The following is a 24,798-nucleotide window of genomic DNA, read 5'->3' on the forward strand; positions in this document are numbered from 1 at the left end:
TTTTTATTATCACTACTAAACAATAACTAGAATTTTCTCAAAAACTTTTATCTGGTGAAAATGAAACATCCACTAAAAAGCACTTTCAAATTTCTTTATCATATAATGTATGTATATTAGAAGTAAACACACACACATGCACACAAGCGCACACACATGCACGCAAGAGCGCACACACACACAGTATATACTGGTTACTTTACATTTATTCATATTTTTCCCTGTCTGGCGAAGTCATAGGTTGAGCCCACAACAGGCGTGCTTGAACAGTTCACTGATGGAAGCATGCCAAAAATTACCCACACCCACATACATTCATTCCTACACAATGTCTGTATGCCAATCAACAGCACCATTTCATGTTAGTTTACAGTAACACAGCACATTTTGATGTCCACATTTGATGCACACTTCATGAGTGCATTTCTTTCAAAAGGTTTAGAACTATTTGTATTGTTTCTTTGTTTTCTCTTCAAGAAGCATATCCCGTGTTATAATTCCAGATGGACATTCTAGAGTGGCAGCTCCGAGCCCAATTTCCCGGGATTTCATCTTGGAAAATTGACACAGACTCTGAAAAATATAACATAAGTGGAAAGTAACTTCTTCCAAGACTGATTTTCAATTGTGTAAAATGTTTAACATAAACTCCTACAAAACAACAGTATCAATCCACTGAACATTGTGTATCATGGAGCCAGTCATGAGATTAAATGGTTGATAACAAGAACACTGTTCTTGCTGACAACACTAGCAATGTATTAAAACAATGAATGGAGAGTTTGCAATCAGTGTCCTGTCTCCACTGAAGTGTGCTGGACACTGGTGTGGAGTTGGATCACACAGTATCTAACACTGTTCACATGGTAAGAGGCATGTGTAAAATTACATGAAGTTCAAACACTGACTTCAAATGACAAAATATACAGAAATAATCTCCAAAATTTAATGTATTTATTGTTGACTGTATCCTTTAACTTTAAAAGTAAACTGTTGGCTTGAAAATTAAAAATAATTTAAATCTCTATTTCTGTGTGGTGGAGGTGAATGGAATGGCCACACAGGTTATAATCTAGAGACAGGAGCGGTCAAAATGGCCTAATCAGCAATGTTATTAATCTGTCTGAAGTGCTCCAAATAATTGGCCAATGTTGTCAAATGCCCAAAGCATGTCATCTATTATTTCTGGGAAAGGTACTGAATACTTCTACTTTTTATACATACAATGTATATGGGGAGTTAAAATTAAAATTATGTTTTTAATTCCGTTTTGTATTTTTCCTGTTATTTGTATTGCACAATTTAATTTTGTTTGCCAATCTGATCAACATTTTTTAATTGTTTATAATGTTTACTGTTCTACATTCGTGGATAAAGATGGATATACAAATACCACCACCATGATATATGTACACTGTATTTGGCAAATATGACATTTTAGTTTTAGTTTTTATATGTACATGTATGTATCAGTGTGTACATATTTTTAAATGTTATTCCTTTTTCCCACACTAGGAGGTATTGATGATTTCATGTGGGAATGATTGGCAATTTTATTTCCCCAGTGATGTCAAGATTGGCTCAAAGCATTATGGATCCATGTTTCCACATTTACAAACTACATAAAGAGCAGGGCTTCTATTATGTTTATACACTCTACTAGCCATGGGATCAGTGATTTAAAACACTTACTAGCCACAACTAAAAACTCACTAGCCCTACTTTACTTAAGGTAATACAATTTTACTAAATAATAGTAATAATTGGATGTCACTGAAAGAGGGAGATAGAGCTTAACAACACTAACGTTGAGTGTGTGTGTGTGTGTGTGGTGGGGGGGGGGGAGAGAGGGGGGGGGGCAGGATATTCATATTTACAAAATAGACTAAACTGAATTGACTTCAATTTAACGCTTCTTTTTTTTTTTCACTAGCCGTCGGGCATGGCAATAGTAGTTATTTATTAGCCCAAAATTGAATATCACTAGCCAATGGAGTGGAGCTATCATAATCTAGAAGCCCTAGTGTAAATTTAAGAAACTTTGTAAGTTGACAACATTTACCTGAACTTATACTATATTTTTGATGTTAATTTTTTAGTGTGTAAATAAACATGTCATATGAGTTGCTGTGCCAACAAATATTCAAGGACTTATATCCATCCCAGTCTCTATTTAAAGTTATTGTTGTTGTTTTTGTCAATAATTTCAGTTTGGCATGATGAAAAAACAACAACAAAACTACAGATACATGTAGGTATTGCTGCTTTTTTGATATAGCTTGACCAATACTTTAATAAGTTACATATAAATTTAGTATATTCTTGTTATGTCCAATCTATTTTTTCCATTTTTATATCAAGCCAAACTGAATTTATTGACCAAAACAATGTTTAATGGAGGCTGGAATGTGGTATAATTTAAGTGTTCTTAACATGCTATGAACAAAAAATACTTCTCACCTGAAAAGACCTTGGTTCATATATTGCAATGTCGGCCAGGACTTTTCTGTTTAATGCAATATTTGACTGAAACAAACAAACAAAAGTATATAATTATATATAATACTGTCAACTCTCATTAAGCGGTTTTCATTGTACATGGAACAAACAATCTAAAGTATATAATTATATATATACAGTCAACTCTCGGTTAACACAGGACAGCACAAACCATGGCATTTGACATACCAGAAAAGGAGTGGAGTACTGCTTGGGATGAGGGAAAGAATCCCAAGCATAGATGTGTAGCCAGAGGTAGGAGGGGGACTAGGTCCCTCAATCACATCATTTTTCTCTTTGCATCCTTGTATCTTATAATCTGTGAATTTACTAGGCTGGGGTTTTGTTTGAGTGAATGCCGCTACCACTGGCATAGCCAGGATTGTTAATTTGGCGGCTGGGGGGTGGTGGTGGTGGTGGTGGGGGGGGGGGGGGGGTGGTAATTGTGGTGCACATTGGAGAGGGAGCAACCACATTGTCATGTTATGGAGTGTTAAATATAAAAGGTGGAGGGATGAAAGAAGTGTGTTGGTGGGGGCCATGGCCCTCCGTCTTGCTATGCCAGTGGTCACCACCACAATAAAATAAAAAAATCCTACCTATGTCAGTGTTTAAGCAACAGTAAAAACAAAGCGGAAGTTTTTATCGGATGTACAGGCAAATCCTGGGTTTACCTGTTGCTGCTCAATATTTGTCTGGCTTTGCCCTCCCAGATGAGACATTGCGTAAAATAATAGAGTTTTCATAACTTTGTCATTTTCGCACACCTGTAACCATGCATTGGATAGTGAGGCAGATAACAACAGGATTGTGCATTTTGTGATAGAATTGTGACACTTTGCATGCACATACTATTTGGGTCACTGAAGATTTTCTGATATAGTGCCAATTGAACAATGCACCCTATAGTGGCCTACAGCACCCCCACCCCCATGCATGGTCGACCAGATATATTATCATACATAGTTAAGAGGTTTTGTCCATATAGTTAATAGTATTTGTCCAAACATTAGGTTCCTATATGTTTTAGTTTCACCTCTGCCATTGAATGAACTCAGGTGTGTGTCAGGGATCAAAACCATCTCCTGCTCCATGCAAATTTTCTTTCAATATATTTTCTAGGGTAGCATAACCCGATCCCCCTAAAATCTTTGCTCACCACAATACAGACCCCCATGCGCAATTTCCTGCACTCGTATGCCTGGTACTTTTCTTGTGCTCAATTTGGGAGTCCTCCATTTTGTTGTCTCTGTCAATGAAATGGAGTTTTTCACTGGGATGAATGCGGCTATTGGGACTGATTGAATGCAAAGGCGTTTCTCCCTTCGACAGCCTGCATTCTTTTCTAGCATGATTCCTTGACTTAACATCATTTTGTGGCTGCTTTTAGTCAAACTGCTTCGGCGACTCACATGATGGCCATTTTGTAGAATGCCATGGTTGTTCGTGTTTTGTCTCTACCTGCACCAGCCTGTCCTAGAAGCACTGGAAGATTGACTTCCCCACTTCAAGACAAAATTCTCCTTTCTCTTTTTATTTTTGGATTGTCCTTAAATTACGAAAAAGATTTGGTGGAACAAGTCCATTTTTTTAATGGTCTGTTAATATTTTATTCACCTATCTACCTACATACCTTAATTATGGCCAAACAGGTAAAATGTACAGTAAAAATTACTATTAAATCTGTTATAGATTCAGTAAAATAGTATTTTGTTTATTTGTTCATAGACTAAGATGACATATGATGGTAGGTAGGCCTACATTTGCAGGCTTTCACACAGACTTTGTTAACTTGATCATTTGAACTTAAATTATGAACACATACATAGGACCTAAATATGGATATACACACGCCCACAAACAAGGCAAATCTGTATTTTCTACTAGTTTTGCTTCCTGTATATATTGTGTTTAAACTTTACCTTTGAATATAGGCTACTGAAGGATGCATATTTTGTGCAACATACTGAAACAAAACCCCTGGTGATTGGCTTAATTGCAGAATATTAGTGTGCATGCTATTTGTCTACACATGTATTATAAATGTCAAATCAGGGCCATCTGATCCTGGAAGGTGGCGCTGGACCTCCACTTTTGTATATCTAAGTAGACCGGTAATACAAAACCTACCTTAAATATACCACAATGCAATTTAGAAGCTAAACAAATATTTTCATCATTACAGAACTGTACATGTAGCTGAGGGGCAAGGGTCAGTTGCACACCTAGTAAAACATGATGCAAGTTGTTTTTTGTTTGTTGTTTATCTTTCAAGCTTGTGCATACATGCTCTATTACTGTGTCCCTATTGTTTTTAGACTACATGTAGTTACTGTTTGAACCTCCGGGAAATGAAAAATGATTCTTTATTAACTGGCAGCTTAAACATGCTGTGCTGCATTCAAAATCAGCTGGTCTGCTACAGGGAAGCCATTATTTAAATTAGATGGATTGCCTTCAGCAAAAACATTTGTCATGCATACCTGTACATGTAATAATTCAATCCAACTGGCTTTTGCAAATGATGCAAGATGTACAATATTTCTATTATAATAGAGATTATTTCAAACAACATAAAGCTGCTATGTACCCATGTTGAGTGACACTAATACATCTCAGGAATAACAGACACACTCTCTCTTCTCGGGCACATCCATGTAAGCATCATTGTGGAAGGTTGTTACAGTTCGTATCTCACCTGTGCAAGAGTCGTCATAAAGTTGTCGTACAGAACACCATGTTCCTGACAGGCGGCCGAGATCCTAGTCTCCCACAACTAAAACAGGACAATAAACATCTTGTGTTAATACTATTACCTACCACAACTAAAACAGGACAACAAACATCTTGTATTAATACTATCACCTACCACAATTAAAACACAACAATAAACATCTTGTGTTAATACTATCACCTACCACAACTAAAACAGGACAACAAACATCTTGTGTTAATACTATCACCTACCACAACTAAAACAGGACAATAAACATCTTGTATTAATACTATCACCTACCACAACTAAAACACAACAATAAACATCTTGTGTTAATACTATCACCTACCACAACTAAAACACAACAATAAACATCTTGTTTTAATACTATCACCTACCACAACTAAAACATCTTGTGTTAAAGGTAGAGTAAACTCAGACAAGAGCTTTATGTGTTGGAAAGATGCATACCCGGACCACCAACTCATACTGACACTTTAAAAAATGAGTTAATAAAAAAACATGATTATTCCTGCTAACTGGGGGAAGCCATTTTGTTTCGTTTTTGTGACGTCCAGTGGTATAGCTTATACTTGTATAGCTTATTGGGGCGAAGTGACGTCAGCTCCGTCCATGTCCTCTATGTACAGACCCAGTGTAAACAAACATTCTAATTTACGACAAGGCGCTTTCCTTTCATCAACCTGACTTGTAAAACAACATAAATGACTTGATAGTATAATAAACTATTTAACTAAATATATTTCAATTTGCATGAATAGAACGAAATGGAGTTGTAGTATTTTTCTCTTTTAGAAAATCCAAAGAAAAAAATGCATATTATTATGCCTATTGGAAAACGACCACTCACGATACCCAAGTGATAATTTTCTTTTCTTTGGGACTACCTAATTGGTCAGTTTTGGTCAGTCTACTTAATCAAGGGTTTTACAGAATTACTTACAGTAATAAAACAGGACGGCTGATCAATTACGATTAGAGGGGTGTCCGTGCGGTTAACACACAATTACCCTGTGATCTTAATAAAAGAGGCACGTCTTTTTAGTGTGTCTAGACACAGTGTCTGGGGACTGTCTAAATATACACCTGCCAATCAGGAACCACAGGTACAGGCCACGGAAAGAAAAGACCAATTAACTAAGAAAACACTCCGATTATTATTTCAGTACATGGGTTAATTTATGTACAAAACATAATACAGGTATTTCAACACTTTGACAATGGTGGTTTATTTTGTATTAAAAATTATATATAATTATTGCTGGCTTACTGGGATGACTACTATTACAGAATATTGCGATGCATCCACAAAAATCAGGTATGTTTTGTTTCTTCAGTTCGAAGACTAATTCCTGATGTGACATGTTAGGTATTATGTATTCACTGGGATGATACAAAATGGCTGTGCCCGTTATATATATACCGTAATAGCTGTCACATTTAACCGTTTTATTAATTAACTATAAGATTATACTTGTTGATATTAAGCAATAATGTGCATTATATATCGTTGAATATGCATAACAGGCCAAATGCCTTAAAGGGACATTCCTGAGTTTGCTGCAATGTTTTAAGATGTTATCGACTAATAAAATATTTCTACGATTAAACTTACATATTAAATATATTTTCTTGTTTAGAATATCAGTGGCTGTATATTAAACGTGTTTCTGATCGTTCTAATATTTATACTAGGTTAATTTTCATTATATTTCCTAAAACATATTTTTTCGTACGTACGAAATTATTTGAAAACAAAATCCAGTTTGGGCTTCTTACAAATATTAAGACGACCAGAAACACATTGAATATACAGACACTAATATTCTAAACAACAAAATATATTTAATATGTAAGTTTAATCGTAGAAATATTTTATTAGTCGGAAACATTTTACAATGAAGCAAACTCGGGAATGTCCCTTTAATTGTCCCTTCCTTTAATACTATCACCTACCACAACTAAAACAGGACAATAAACATCTTGTGTTAATACTATCACCTACCACAACTAAAACAGGACAATAAACATCTTGTGTTAATACTATCACCTACCACAACTAAAACAGGACAATAAACATCTTGTGTTAATACTATCACCTACCACAACTAAAACAGGACAATAAACATCTTGTGTTAATATCACCTACCACAACTAAAACAGGACAACAAACATCTTGTGTTAATACTATCACCTACCACAACTAAAACAGGACAATAAACTATCACCTACCACATCTTCTTGTGTTAATACTATCACCTACCACAACTAAAACAGGACAATAAACATCTTGTGTTAATACTATCACCTACCACAACTAAAACAGGACAATAAACATCTTGTGTTAATACTATCACCTACCACAACTAAAACAGGACAATAAACACCTTGTGTTAATACTATCACCTACCACAACTAAAACAGGACAATAAACACCTTGTGTTAATACTATCACCTACCACAACTAAAACAGGACAATAAACACCTTGTGTTAATACTATCACCTACCACAACTAAAACAGGACAATAAACATCTTGTGTTAATACTATCACCTACCACAACTAAAACAGGACAATAAACATCTTGTGTTAATATCACCTACCACAACTAAAACAGGACAACAAACATCTTGTGTTAATACTATCACCTACCACAACTAAAACAGGACAATAAACATCTTGTGTTAATATACTAATGAAAACACCACACATGAGGCTAAATGACAGCATATTGGATGAGTTAATTGCCCACGACAGCATACATCTATCGTCCGATTTATCACGAACATTAACCAATGGAAAAAAAGCTTATATGAAAGTTGTATTAGAATATGAAATATACTGTACTGAAATGAATGATTTAATGAGTACATGTATGTTATTGAAAATCTAGTCTGAAAAAACTTGAGTCAGGCTTTTGTCACGTGGTCGACCTATATTTTTTTATCAGTCACCTAAAATCTAGTCATCATATGTAGTATTTGCAGGATAAAACATTTATAATCCTACAACCACTATAATTTGCATTGACTGATCAGGATAACTGGATGTACCTATGCAGGTCATATCCAAAAACATGCAAAAAAACTGTACACTTGATTTACAAAGTTTAATGTAATCACACAATGTAGCAAAAATCAACAAGAATAATGGTTTGATGGAGTACAGGATAACGATAGTAACCAGTTAATGATGTCGGATATCAGCTTCATCCTGTTCAGGCCGAATGGGGAATAACACTCAGCAAGCTTTGCAAAATTCCTCATTCTTACCTTCACAAGATAAAGTCGTTAACCTACGTACAATACCACTCTCACCCACCTACCACAAATAAAACACAAAAATAGATAATATTATAGTATAGTATCATCTAGGCATTAATATGAACACACTGTTACAGGTCTGACCGGTTATAATTACTGTATTCCAGTGTTAAGAACACAATCAGTCCAAATGCAATGGATAAATCAACATCGAATATCAGAGGGAATCGAACCAAGGACTGTGTGTAAGAGTCCAGCATTCTAGTGACGGGGAAATTCTCACTAGCTACATATCTAACTGTTTATAGGAAAAACATGCTACATGTAAATTAATATAATCAGTGTTGGATAGGATCTGTTAAATATTACAGCTAAAATACAAAGTTGTTATAGAATACAATTAATATTTCATACAAAATAAAATGCAAACAATTATCACATACATATCCAAAAATGGTAACTACTGAATTGACATTTTGGCCAGTTTATTATGTAAGTGCATGTCCAATAATACCTATTGTGGGCTTACCTTCTGATTGTGTTTGATCATATATGGCAAATGATCCCGAAGTCTTAAGACATATATATATATAAATGTATGTATTACGTCAAATACTTGTTTCTTGTCAAATAACTTTTTTTTAACCACAGCTGTTGTTATTACATGTACTTCTATCAGTTGTGTACATGTATGCGTTACATGTACCATTGATCGTCATCTTGTTTATACATGAATGTATCTGTTCTATATTTGTGGGGGAAGGTCCTAATATAGGCTATAAATGCCTGTTGACCAATCCCCCGCTATGTAAAAGATGGAATAAATATTGTTTAAAATAATATAAACAAATTTAATTACCTTTTTCATTTGTTTCTTCTTGAGGACACGGGCCTGACTTGAGTAGCGTAAAGCTCGGCGAACGTATCTGATTGAAATACCATAACAGTTCCGTTTTCGCCCAAAGTAATGCTGCAATGAAAATTATCAGTGAGTCAGTAAGAGCACGATGGTTACCCAATATCATCTCAACACTGTATTTGATTGTGCACATGTACATGCCTACCAACAACTTATAAGGTTAAGCTGCAAAAAATTGATGTGCTTATATCAAATGAATGCTTAGAAATGCTTGTTGCAGATATCGTGACATAACCAAGATACACCAATAACCAGTTTTTGTCACCTACCTTCACAACCTCATCCTATTACATTGTGTGCATTTTAAAGGTCTACAATTATATTTGTTGATAAACAAAAACCTGTAGCTAAGTATTGAAAATAAAATAAGATTCGTATGAAATTCTGACAGTAACAAATTATAGTGTGTTTGTACAATTGAAGAAAATGTGCTTTTTGTTACAATCTTTCATGTCTCAAACATATTAATTTATCTTAATTTCATCTCAGAAGCAGTTTTATCGTCCACCTAAAAATATGGTTACAGCGCGTGTGGTTGTTTGCAAAGAAGTTTTAATCTTGGCCAGCCCTAGTATATGATACAGGTAGGTCCTTCACTTATTACTATTACTATATGTTGGAACCATTTAAATTTATGTTCCATGATTATCGTAAATAAAAGTCCCATCAAACCAGTTACAAACCCTGCAACCTACATCATAGTGAATGTACAGCCTAATGTATAGATTCATAAACATCATAGTGAATGTACAGCCTAATGTATAGATTTATAAACATCATAATGAATGTACAGCCTAATGTATAGATTTATAAACATCATAGTGAATGTACAGCCTAATGTATAGATTTATAAACATTCCACTTCATTGTTGACTTTGGGGGGTATATACATGTATAGCTACATGCAATTTTGAAATTATTGAAAAAAATCATTGGCACAAAATAAACAGATTTATCTTTAATTTGACTATTGGATTTATTTCAATGACGTCCCTATTACTTTTCAACACTTGGATCCAATGTTATATGATAATAGTAAAGAACTGAAGTGTTGGGAAAGAGTGAAGCAACTTCCTAAAAATATTAAAAAAATTAATGACTTAAGGAAGGAAATGTTTCTATTTAATGATGCACTCAACACATTTTATTTAAGGTTATGAGGTGTCAAACATATGGTTAAGGACCACACAGATATTGATAGATGAAACCCGCTGTCGCCACTTCATGGGCTACTCTTTTCGATTAGCAGCAAGGGATCTTTTATATGCACCATCCCACAGACAGGGTAGTACATACCACGGCCTTTGATATACGTTGTGGTGCACTGGTTGGAACAAAAAATAGCCCAATCCAACAAAAATGCATGCTTGCGGCAAGGTTGTCGCAAGGTAGTTACAACCTTGTTACAAGGTTCTACAAGCAATGCAAGCTATTTGCAAGCTAACATTTAGCTCGCGTAAGGTAGACAGTAATTCTGTAAGCTTCCCGCAAGCATATCTTCATTTTGCAAGCTTAAATAATTGCTGCATGCTTGTGCAAGCTAGCTGCATGCTTGCTGCATGTGTATCTTCATCTCGCTAGCTTCCCGCAAGCATGTTTTCATTTTGCAAGCTTGCTGCATGCTTGCGCAAGCTTGCTGCAAGGTATTCACAAGCATGTGGCAAGCTTGCTACAACCTAGTTGCAAGCATGCAAGAAAAGCTTGCAACAAGCTAGTCGCATGGTTGTAAAAAGGTTCCAAATACTAGCTCAAAACAGCTATTTAATAAGCTTGCAATTTTTGTTTGGGAATGGGCCCACTGACAGGGATCGATCCCAAACCGACCGCGCATCGAGCAAGCACTGTGAAACATGAACAGATATTAATTTTATTGTTGAATATTATTATCAGTTTGGTGACATTTACATTTTAACAATTTCTGAGGATAAGTTGTCCACGGTCGATTCATCATGATCTACTCAAATAAGTTATGCACTACCTTATAGTCATACCCAACCCCAACCATATGGTAAGCAGTTTGATGAATATAGATACATCACAACTTGTTTTATTTTATTCACTTAGAAACTGACAATTGTGTTAATGAACAACTCTGAATCTCTGATCAAGACAATAAAACTACTAAACTTTATTAACTGTCATAGATTTGACATATATACAGGCAAAACTTGTCTTCCGTGTTAAATTTTTAAAGGTTCAAGCAGTCATTAACATAAAGTAAAATAAAAGTGTATCATGATATGATTATTGTCATTTTTTATTTTACCTACACGTGAAAACAAACCCAAAGTATAGTTCTTTTCACTTCAAGCAATTTCCTGTTTTCTCTTGCATTTTGTTTCACTTGTATAAAGACCTACTTAAACAAAGTATCACTATAGAATGCTTAAATGTAGCTTTTCAGTTGCTTATATGGACCTATATTGATATTGAAAAAAAGAACCCATTATGCTATTTGAACTCTACATTTATGCTTTTGCTATATTCTTCCTCAAAATATTCTACAAACCTGCAATAAAATTCACATCTCATGTAACAGATATCTGTTTGGGAAATGTAAGAACATTTAAAAGTAAAAATTACTGGTACCAGACGTTTCGCCCCCAATCCGTTCGCCCCCAAATAGGATGTCAGTTCGCCCCCACGTGCTTAACCAGTTTTCCCCCACAAAGGTACCAGTTCGCCTCAGACCTGTCAACCTTTAGTCAAGAGAAAGCAGGACGTGTGTGTTGAAAAAGCAGGAGATTTTGTCAAAAAACAGGAGATTTTTTAACTTCACACAATTTAACCTAAAATCGCAAGGTTGTTGTAAACATTATTACAATAAGTTATATGAACACTACATAATGTCATATATACTTGTTAACCATAGATCTTGGCTTTAAAAAAAAGAAAAAAATTAATTTAAAAAAAAGAAAAAAAGTGTGTATATATTTCTTTTTAAAGTTTAAATATTATTATGATTAATAAATATTTTTACAAAATATCTCTTTTAATCAAAAATGTTAAGAACATTAACAAGAAATTAAAAAAATTAATTAGTACATTTACGGCATTACACTTACAGGTTATGTTACATCATCATTCGTGGTTTGTGTACCTAAGACAAATTTATATAAATCTTATAAATTAATATTCAGTTTTTACTATAATGAGGAACAGTAGCGTGGTACTAATACCGAAATGACTTATATTTTTCACTTATAAGTGAAGTATAAGTCGTTAATACTTTTCAAGTATAAGTGACTTATAAGTAAACGATTAGGATTTTGTATGCAAATGAGGTATCACTTATACAAAGTATATGTGACATATAGGTGAAGTGTTAACCATATATATAAGTGAAGTGTAAGTCATTCGCTTATATTTAACACAGAAGTATTAGATATATATAAGTGACTTATAAGTGAAGTATAAGTGATTCACTGATATTTAACAGAAACTGCTGTATAAGTAAAGTATAAGTGAAGTATAAGTGATTCACTGATATTTTACAAAAATGCTGTATAAGTGAAATATAAGTGAAGTATAAGTGATTCACTGATATTTACAAACATTGCTGTATAAGTGAAGTATAAGTGATTCACTGATATTTAACAGAAACTGCTGTATAAGTAAAGTATAAGTGAAGTATAAGTGATTCACTGATATTTACAAACATTGCTGTATAAGTGAAGTATAAGTGATTCACTGATATTTAAAAAAAAGAAGACTATAAGTGAAATATAAGTGAAGTATAAGTGATTCACTGATATTTTACAAAAACGCTGTATAAGTGAAGTATAAGTGATTCACTGATACTTCACAGAAACTGCTGTATAAGTAAAGTATAGGTGAAGTATAAGTGATTCACTGATATTTTACAAAAACGCTGTATAAGTGAAGTATAAGTGAAATATAAGTGAATATCAAAGGCTGTGGTATGTTCTGTCCTGATCATATAAAAGATGACTTGCTGCTTTTGAAACATGTAGAGAGCTTCCTCTGAAGACTATGGGTCAGAATTAATTATCAATTTAATTTTTTACATCCAGCAGTTGGTGATGAACTAATCATTAAACAAATGAAAATAGGCAGCAATCTGTCCTTGGAGGCCAAATTTCAATATTCTCGGGCAATTGCTGTATTAATGCCACCGCTTACACACCCTATCTGTAAACTAGCTGTCCACAAAACATAAAAATTGAAGCACAATAGTCTTAACAAACAAAGTGATGTTTCATTCTGACTCACTAATATATCTGAACAGTATATGCAAACAAATATTTTATAAATACTATATATATTTATTTCCAACTGTTAGATTGGATTATCTCACATCCATTTTCCTCAGTTATGTCCTGTTCAGTGTCATCTTGATATATGTCATCCAACATTCAGATGGGATTCTGAAAAACAAATGTAGTCTGGATAGATCTGCTATGTAATTAGCTATTGTTTATTATTAATGTAAACATTTAGTTCTTTCTGTTAGTTTTAAAAAGACTACCCTAGAGAATCATAGCATACCAAGTTTCAGGTGTGGGGAATCAAAATTTCAAGAGAAAACAAACTAATTTTCAGTTAAATTTTCAAGTTTACTTTTTTACCTGGTATCAATCAAATCTCAAGGATAAAACAGACTTTGAAATATTCAATGTTGACCTTTAATTTTAATTATGAAGAAATCAAAAAATAAAATACATGATATATATTTGAATCAAAAGAATCTGTACCAATTTTCAGGCCTACAAAATATAAACTATTACAAAAAGATAAAGGGTGTTGGACTGGAATTTAAAAAAAAAAAAAAACATACATTTGTCTACATGTATTAGTTTGTACATGTCAACTACATGTAGAGGCACTGATTTTCCGTTTCAGATTTTTCCCTTTTCCGTTTCATAATGTTACAAATTCCGTTTTTTTTTTTTTTTTTCCGTTTCAGTATTAAACAAATTCTGTGTTTGTTTCACACACACACACACACACACACACACACCGCAATTAATTGCTGGTATAAAATAAATAAATATGCAATGAGGCAAAACATGTCAGTAGTTTGTATTTATTTTTGGTTTAAATTTAACCACGAATACCCCACGAGACAGACTTCGGACATTTTCGGTTTTCTTTACGATATGATCGGGAAAATAATTACAAACGATCACACTATAAACCACTTCCCTTGTATAATTTATTTTGAACAAAGCCTGGCATACAATATGCAATTATGGCATTCCTTTGTGAGATCGGAAATATGGCAATGCCGCAAATGTTAAAAATTAATAAGCAAACATAACATAATATATCTTTCACTTGAGTAAATATCGGACAATTTTAGCTCACAATGTTCGTTTTTCCCCGTTAAATCGTCGGGAATAAGCGAAGAAAACACGACTGGTAAAACGTCTAGATACTCTACATTAAACATTTGACGTAACATACAAAGGTACTAGTGTCGTAGCGTAGCACAGGCAGATGTCGGTGTCCATAGTTTCTAGTTCGAAAAATAAATTTTAATTAATCAAATGCGCTAAAGTTAAATAATGTGTTGGAAAAAAATTGGGAATTCTGTTTCAGATAGGTATTTCCGCGATTCCGCGATCGCGGAAAATCAGTGCCTCTATACATGTACATCATAGAACTGCATGCAACTCCTTTCAAGCTATAGGGGTAAAGCGCTCGATTGATGCACGGTTGACCCATGATCGATCCCTGTCGATGGACCCTTAGGGCTTTTCTTGTTCCATGACTGGTATATCGAAGGCTGTGGTATGTGCTATCCTGTCTGTGGGATAGTGCATATAAAAGATCCCTTGCTACTAATGGAAAATTGTAGCAGGTTTCTTCTCGCTTAATTAATGATTAATTAATCATCGGCTATTGGATGTCAAACATTTGGTAATTCTGACTCGTAGTCAGCTACAGCTTTTCTAATGCAGCAAAGGGTCTTTTATATGCACTTTACCACAGACAGGAAAGCACATACCACAGTCTTTGTCCAGTTGTGGTGCACTGGTTAGAACGAGAAAAAGCCCTGTATGCTTGTCAGTGACCATACATGTGATGTCAGATGCTGTTCAAATGTAAACTGGAAGTTATTTTTTATTATTAAAATGTTTAATTCAAGATGCTCACTCAAGAATATGGGCGGACAAGGAAGAATTGAAAAAAAAAAAAATTTCTAATGTTAAGGAAAGTGTAAAAGTTATTATCCTGAAATAGATGTTTTAAAAATTACCAACTAACTGTCATGCAGAGATTGCATTTTCTACTAACCTGATAACACATGTTAAAGTTAATTTCCAAGTGATCTGGTATAATCAAACATTTCTGAATAATTATGTATAATGGCTTATGACATTGAACGACCACCTCTTACACATCAAGTCATGCATCTTAAAACAAGATTATTGTTTGTTAAATACATACCAGTCACAAATATTTCCATAATATGATGACCAGAATGTGCTGACGATTTTTCTGGAAAAATAAAATAAAAAATATATATATAACTTGTGTTTCTTGTAATCAAAATAAATGTCCATTTCATCCTCATGCAAACCAATCCATCCACAAAGGTATGTCAATATCCTATCCAAGAATTTTCCTGTGTCAGTTTAAGAGTTTTTTTCAAAAGAGAAGACAAGCGTTTTGAAAAGAAATTAACTGGCATGGGGCGAAAAGGCTTGATACCATACCCCAGTCAAAGTAATATGAAACAATTTTTATAATATAAATACAAAATGCAAACAAAGATGTGTTGTAAATATTTGGGGGCATCCATACCGACAGTTGGGGGTGAAGTGAACAGAGGAGTAAACAGGTAACACAAAATATAAATGGTATAAATATTTTAATTTTATATATATTCTCAGCAAACAATAAGTATGCATCGATTGGCAATTGTTGCACGATTTCGTATGTATTTCATCTTGGTAAGTGGTATCCTGTTGTGGGATGGTGCATAGATAAAAATACATTGCTACTAATTAATTTTTAGCATGTTCCCTCTCAAAAATTATATGTCAAAATTACCTGTTTGACATCCAATAGCCAATGATTAATAAATCAATGTGCTCTAGTGGTGTCTTTAAAGAAAACAAATTTACTTTTTGTATAGACAATGAATCCATGACGTTTGGCCCCCAGTTTGGCCTGTTCCCTCCATGTACCAGTTCGCCCCCAAATCCCAATTATTTGTTACTTTTAAACAATTACTGTATTTTTCTTTAGAGGCATGTTAAACCGTGTGTGTGCGCGCGCGTGTGTGTGTGTGTGTTTCTTTTCTTAGAGGGGAGGGATTGTCATCTTTCCACAATTTGGTTGGATCCTGAGTCAGTCCGGGCACATTTGACATAATCACCAGTTTAATTAATTAATTAATACATATAAATCTTTATGGGGGTGAACTGGTACCTTTGTGGGGGCGAACTGACATCCGATTTGGGGGAGAAACGTCTGGTACCCTAAACAATTGAGGTTTATTGTAGCCCAAACCAAATTTTACTTTCAAATAATTAATTTTGTACATGTACGAAAAAAACATGAATGCATGACTTTGTGATCCCAAGCCTGATCACCAGAAAGGATTATGAAATATACCGGTACACATTATGTTGCTTAAAATTATAAAACAAAATGTTTTATAAGCTTTAAAAAAAGATCAATAACTATCTCTAACCGTACATTGATTCTAACAAATATTTTTATAATTTGTTGGTGGTGGTGGGGGGGGGGGGGGGGGTGGGGGGGGGGGGGGGGGGGGGGGGGGGGGGGGGGGGGGGGGGGGGGGGGATAAGGAAGACTTGCCAAACAACCAATTACCTAAGCCAAAATCATTTTTATTACCCAACATAATATTAGGGGAGGGGGCGAACCCTCATAGTTGGGGGTGAACTGACTGGGGGCGAACTGGTTTGGGGACCGAAACATATGGTACCCAAAAACAATATATATTACTAAGTAAAATGAAACATGACTGCTACTTGTGATACTTTAAATAAATTAAACAAATTAAAACTAAATTAATTTGTAAACAAAGACTGCTGACCTATCAGAGTACGTGAAACTGGTCATGTGACCTAAATCACCCCAAAAAAGCATTACTATCGTTGTAAAAATCTGTACCCATCGGTGAAATAACAACACTTTTTCTGTAATAAATGCATCAATTTGGCATCTTAAAATATTTATTTTGCATTTAAATGTATTATTTATGATGTCAATGTGATCTATGTGTATTTAAATTGCCCCCGAAAAATATGCCTTGATCGGCCATTTTGGAAATTTTCTGTGTCATGACCCAATGTTGCATCATGTAGAACACGTTACATTCGTTCGATTGTCATCAAACATCATACAATATTAGAACAAATACAGTTAAAGATGTCAACTTAGGCCTATATATTAAAGGTGTCTAGAATAAGTAAGAAAATAGTAAAATCATGTTTACCTTTTTTTCCTTCCAAACGTGACGAAAATAGTAGGACATCCGAAACTTGATCGAAGTTCTTCATTTTCCACCATAGCCAATTATTCGGTAATAAACTGTGATTGTTTCTGCTCAATCAAAACGATCTCAAATCCAATTCATAATGCAAAATACACAATGTTTTGTCATTATTTATTATTAAATTTATTTTGGCAAACTGCAAATGGCGCGTTTTTTCCTGTTGTTATCTCTAAGCCAATCAAATCCCAGGTATGACTGTTTAGGAACCGACCAATCATATTATCGCTTTTAACCTTCGTTCGTCTTTTAAGACGACACAGACTTATAATAATAATAATAATTATTATTATTATTATTATTATCATAATTATGTACTAATCTAGCGCCTTTGTGGCCTTCTGTCTATTAAGCATTATAAATGATTACTCTGCATATAATGAAATAAACAATGTAATAACAAAACACAACGTAATTATTATCCAGATTCCAATTAATTGAATTATAAATAAATAGAATTTAAATGTACAGATTCCTGTGTAAAGATTTCACTAAACATTTTCAAGAGCCAGTGTTATGCATAATTTTATACTGTCTTTATTATATTATAAATGAAAGTAATTACGTTTGCAAATACATATTAAAACAGATCTAGTCGGATTATGTATGCGACATAACACAGTTCCGTACGCATGGGGGTGGGGGGGGGGGGGGGGGGGGGGGGGGGGGGGTGGGAGAGGTGCGTATGGCATCACCTTTTTTTTCCTTCTTTTTTTTAATACCAAAGCTCATATTTTTTCTAGCGAATATAGATAACGTTACCTAAAGGTGTGGGTATTTTTTTGTTGTTGTGATGATCCCATCACGAAGAATTCGCCCACACACCCCAAAAAAAAAAAAAAAAAAAAAAAATTTGCCTATGGATTGTAGTTTCTATAAATGGATTTGTGAGGACCAGGGATGGGAGTGATACACCAGCTTACTTTATTTTTCTTCCTTGTGATTTAACAAAAAAACTAACATTTTTATTATTATGTGTGTGAAAATTCAGATTAAAAAACCCAAAACAAAATCAATCTTAATAAATAATAGACCAAAAGTAATGATACCTGAAAGGAAGGGGGGGGGGGGGGGGGGGGGGGGGGGCACAATCTGTTATAGTAATATCAATTCATTTTAATTTGGTTTTTGTGCCTATTTTCACACTATCTGGTAAAAAAAAAAAAAAAAAGTGTGGTGGTGTGGGTGTGAGACAACTGCCATATGTAGTGTGTGTGTCTGTATTATTATAATAACAACAAATTAACAATAATTATGATTTTTTTTAAAAACAATTTTTGTTGACTTTATTTTTTTTAAACTATTTATTTTATTATTTAATTGAAATTATAATTATATTATTATTGAAATTATATATTATATATATTATATTAGATAGCATATATATATATATATATATATATATATATATATATATATATATATATATGAGATGTGAGTGGTAGCCTACCCTGTAATATTTCGTTTTTAGCCCCCCACCCTCTAAAATAAATCCATACTGTGATCGATAAACATTCTAATGGGGATCACCTGGGGGAGTCTATTGAAAGTGAGGAGGTAGTATGGGATAATTACAAGATGATCCTGTTTTAATCATATATAACCATATGTATCAATATATCTTGTAATTATCCCATACTACCCCCTCACTTTCACCCCAACATTTTTTTTTTTTTTTTTTTTTTTTTAATTATCGTAAATACTATCTAAATCTGCTACATGTATGTTTGGTTGTTTAGCCACTGCTCCCAATGAATTCGATAAATCCTGTGAGAAGTTATGAATTTTTAAAAAATAACCATGAAAATGTTTTGGACTTCGTTTCATTTGGAACACATCATTTCCTTTGCAAAAGGACTATCTCCAAACTAATTGTTCACTTATATTTCACTTATAGAAACAAACAAAAAATGTCTTAATTCCAGTTCACTTATACCACTGATAAACCACTTATAGGTGAAATATATGTGGAGTATCAGTGAAGTATCAATGAACCATTTTTTTCACTTATACTTATACACACTGATACTTCACTTATACCAATATATAGGTAACTTATAAGTGGCGTATAAGTAAATGCAACCACAATCAACAGGGGTATGGGGAGCATCCCCCATAATAAAAATGGGTTAAAACTACATTCCCTGGAATATTTTTATTATTTAAGCATATAGAACAGAAAATCCAATTACGTTTGGTGCATATATGACGCCGCACTCCGCATTGGTTTCACTATGCTGGCTTATCCAGGTCAAAAACAAAGCCAGTATTTTGAAAGTGGGACACTTTTGATAGGCTCATACCAATCTCGATTTTCATTGGCTTATCACAAGTATAGAATTCCCCAACAAGAGATCACGTGAGATTTCGCAATTTTTAAAATTTTTTTAACTGTCTTGATTGAGGGGTCGTCTCATATCTCCAAAACATATTTATATCCATAAAGGTATGGTACAACGTACGCCTTTCCAGGGGTCGGTGAGTGGGGGATTTGCCTTGAAATTTTGACAGTGGCCAGCTGTTGGCATATGTATTACATGTAAGGGGGTGTTACTAATTACGTAACGCTCTACGTAACATTTTTCAAGACTATATGTTATTTTTATTCATTACTTAGACCTAAAAAGGTGTTTTTTGGAAATGTGCGGTCAGTCTAGGATCGATCCCCATCGGCGGGTATACAAAAAGACCATGGTATGTGACATCCTGTCTGTGGGATGGTACATATAAACGATCCCTTGCTAAAAAAAAATGTAGCGGGTTTCCAAGGGTTGGGGTTATAGACTGTGTCAAGTGAAGTTTATATGGGGCCATGCTCCCCCAAAAAATACATTTCATTTTTTTTAAGCATGGGCAAGTAAGGGTTTCGACCTCAATACCCTCTCCCTGCACATGCACCCGATTCCTTTCTAAGATTATGTCAAAATTACCAAATGTTAGACATCCAACAGCAGATGGAAGGAAGGATAGGATGTGTTTTATTTAATGACGCACTCAATACATTTTATTTACGGTTGTATGGGGTCGGATGATTATTAAATCAATATGCTTTATCTTTGATGTCGTTAAACAACCCAACCCCCAACTTTACCCTTTCCGAATGAAATAATATTTATTTGAATTTGTCGATTCTAACACGTAAAATTAAGAAGTGAAAACGTTCATTGTCTACTTTAGTATATTTTATTTTAAAAATATATACATGATTAATGCAGTGTTCGAGATTAACAGTATCCCGATATCCCAGGGATACCAAATTTTAATTTTGGATACCAGACTTCAAAAACCCAGTATCCCATCGGGATGCCATATAATGTTTTTTTTGTTTTTTTAATCTTGCATTTTTAGTTTTCACTAAAACAATGTAAGTCGTCATTTACTGGTAAGTTAAGTAAAAGTATTTTTGAGCTCGTACCCAGTCTAATGCTATGCCATAACAATACCCCCCCCCCCCCCCCCCACCACCACCAACTTGTACCCAGTCTAATGCTACACTGGAGCAATAGTGGCGTAGCAATAGACTGGGAACCGCTAAGTCGCTATTGTGTTTACTTTATTGGATGTTTTCTCACTTCAAATTTTATTTGAGGTATTTATTCCACATCTGCAGAAAATTGATACAGGTAGGTTTATTAGTAATGTCAGAAACGCTTATAGATTACTGCTAAATATTAATTTATGTCAATATTACTCAAAAATAGATGAAGCAAATCTTTTTGCCAATTCCGTTTGATTGCGAATATCACAAATTCCGCGATTTTGATTGCGGTGTAGCAATAGACTGGGAACAAGAACATTGTCGTCCAAGATTGTTATGATGTTATTTATGACTTTCATTTAAGTGGGATACTAAATTCTCAAGTGGGATACCAGATTTGGAAATGTTAGTATTCAACTGGGATACTGCCCCCAATTTTTTTATCTTGAACACTGTAATGTGTTACTAGTATACAAACTAAACTTTGAAAGTTCTACTAACACTTTATAAAATATCAATTCTGAAATAGGAAGGTACGACTGTCGATAATACGTTGTCAAGATCAAACTGGTTTTAACTAAAGACTCTGTACCGTATTCTCAACCGAACGTTCTTCTTACAGTGCAAGATTTCTCTTTTAATTTTTTTAGACGAACCCTACAATTTGAAATCGGCAAACGCACGTGTTAACAGGCTGTCGTTTGTGCTTTGCCGAGCTATGGCGGCACAGGCAACGAATCAAGCGTATACTTTTGACGATATCCGTTCATAGCGAACACACGACTTTTTTAAAAGGGCATTTGAGCTTGTATTTTACATTTGTACATGATGTTATAATATGGTGACCAGAGAATGTAACTTTAAGTTTAGGGTTAGGGTTAAGAAAATCATACATTAATGATAGAGTAATTAATTTTGTGAAAAAGTTATCTTAAAAATAATAAAATTTGGGCATGGCGCCATACCCGTTTTACCCTCTGGCAAAAACCCTGCCTTTGCTGAACCAGTTATGGATCAATGGTCGGTGCAAGTGGTTTACACCTACCCATTGAGCCTTGCGGAGCACTCACTCAGGGTTTGGAGTCGGCATCTGGATTAAAAATCCCATGCCTCGACTGGGATCCGAACCCAGTAGGCCTACCTACCAGCTTGTAAACCGATGGCCTAACCACTGAGGATGGTATTGATGATGTGGTTTAGGCTATATGTGTAAAACTAAAGTGCTCTATATATTAATTAAATTAGTGATTATATCATCGGTGCCCAGACTGACTCATGATCCATCCAAATCGTGGAAAGACAACAACCCCTCCCCTCTAAGAAAAGAAACACACACACACACACACAGAGTTTAACATGCCTCTAAAGAAACATCAAACAATATGGAAGGAGTCGGACTTTCCTTTGGCACTGTCACTAATCCTATTGTCCGAACCGAATTGTTAACAACTACAAAAAATGACTCTCCTACCTTTAATTGCCGTTAGATTTCCTCCAAAGTTTGTCCAGACACAAATCGTAAAAAACCCACTACAAATATACAGATTCCACACACGAGACTGCAACGATGTCGCCGATATCGCCTTTGCTGAGATTGCATTGGGAAAAATACATGCAGTTTTCTGCCGTCTGCCATGTTGCTTGTTTATGGAATACTCTGCAAGAGGGGTGAAAGCCTCCAAAGTATGTGACACAATTAATATGAAATCGATGATCTCTAGTGTTATCATTAAAATAATAATAATAATAATAAATAATATGACGTCATCACGTTTGCTTTTATATCATAACATGTTATGACGTTGTTAGATTAAGTCCTATCCTTTCACCCCTCTTGGAGAATATTCCATAAAAAGTCAAAATGGCAGCTAGCACAAAATTACATGCTTTTTGCCCTATGCGCTTTCAGCGAAGTCGATATAGGTGACATAGTTATCATCTGGTATGTGGAAACTGTGTCATTGTAGTGGTTTTTTCAAGATTTCTGTCTGGACAAACTTTGGGGGAAATCCAACGGCAATTAAAGGTAGGAGAGTAATTTTTCGTAGTTGTTAACAATTTGGTTCGGACAATAACTATTTATTATAAGTATTAATAATGTTCTTTATATGTGACACTGCCAAAGGAAAGTCCTACCACATATGCTAAATCGAGAAATAACCCAGGCTAGACTAAGAGTTATGGTGACGAAATTGACAGGGGCCGATACGTTTAGGGTCGGGGACGAATCGTCTGAAAAACACAAGATCACGTACCCACGCAAGACGTCTATACATAGCACGTTTCCAGTATCTAGGAGGTCCCCCACTCCTTATCATACAAGCTACAGTTAAAAACACCATCTTCCTGACTTTGGATGTCTATAAATTTACCAAACTGTTTACTCAATGCTCACGCTACAACATTTGTATTTTAAAAAAAGTAAATCTTGGCACCAAGCTCAAACTACCAGCCACTAACGTGACTAAGAAAATTAGCAGCCAGCAATCACTGACTTTTTCCAGTCATCCGCATTGACTGCCGATCAGCGATTCGATTGGTTGAGTCTGTTATTTTCCAACCAGTATTGCAATGAATTTCGCCGCATAACCTAGTATCCTTTGCTTCGCAGCCTTTGCTACCGAACGGATTCACTTCTTCATTTGCTCATATTTGGATTATTAAAGGCACTCAATCACAGATTTAGTGGGCCTTATTTCTTTAAATATGGATTATAAATGACAATTACATTAATTTGGAATACCGAACCTCGCTATTGTATCGCCCAAAACATTTTAATTGAACCACGATTATTTTCAAATCACTGGCATGATTCTGCAAGTAAGATTTTGATTGGTGGACATGAGCTCCAACCGGCTGCTGTTAGATCCACATGTAATAGTGGAGATAATTTTAATTAGATTGGAAACCTCTCTATAATATTTTTAAATACCTGCAGATAATATATATTAGGGAGGGGGCACAAGCCATATTTTTACGTTCGAAATTTGTTAACTACAAATTAGATGTACATTAATGAGGTCAATGAGGTAAATTTTATTGACACATTTGTAATCAACGTACAATTAGTGAACAAATAGACAAGGTTTCATTTTCTAGTAACGCAGGACATTATGTTGTGTATTAAAGGAGGGGACAATTAAGGCATTTGGCCTGGTATGCATATTCAACGATATATAATGCACATTATTGCTTAATATCAACAAGTATAATCGTATAGTTAATTAATAAAACGGTTAAATGTGACGGCTATTATATATAACGGGCGCAGCCATTTTGTACCATCTCAGTGAATACGCCCTCTGGCGAGTTGGTGGTTACGTAATACCTAACGTGTCACGTCAGGAATTAGTCTTCGAAGTGAAGAAACAAAACATACCTGATTTTTGCGAATGCATCGCAATGTTC

The 24,798-nt window shown here is 34.6% G+C and overlaps 1 protein-coding gene and 1 long non-coding RNA gene across 2 annotated transcripts; both read right to left on the bottom strand.

Moving 5' to 3' along the window:
* Nucleotides 1-32: 32 nt before the first annotated feature.
* LOC121390079 (39S ribosomal protein L20, mitochondrial-like) lies at nt 33-23,874 on the bottom strand. Its single transcript, XM_041521789.1, has 5 exons — nt 23,646-23,874; nt 9,359-9,469; nt 5,198-5,275; nt 2,461-2,526; nt 33-573 (listed from the first exon to the last, which is right to left on the bottom strand). Exons 1-5 carry the CDS (start codon nt 23,730-23,732, stop codon nt 445-447), a joined length of 471 nt encoding a protein of 156 aa, XP_041377723.1. The 5' UTR covers nt 23,733-23,874; the 3' UTR covers nt 33-444.
* LOC121390080 lies at nt 13,689-18,557 on the bottom strand. Its single transcript, XR_005960159.1, has 3 exons — nt 17,856-18,557; nt 15,833-15,883; nt 13,689-13,806 (listed from the first exon to the last, which is right to left on the bottom strand). It is a non-coding gene; the product is annotated as an uncharacterized LOC121390080 (long non-coding RNA).
* Nucleotides 23,875-24,798: the final 924 nt, after the last annotated feature.

Source organism: Gigantopelta aegis, chromosome 15, assembly GCF_016097555.1.
Source record: "Gigantopelta aegis isolate Gae_Host chromosome 15, Gae_host_genome, whole genome shotgun sequence".
In the NCBI taxonomy this organism is placed as follows: domain Eukaryota; kingdom Metazoa; phylum Mollusca; class Gastropoda; order Neomphalida; family Peltospiridae; genus Gigantopelta; species Gigantopelta aegis.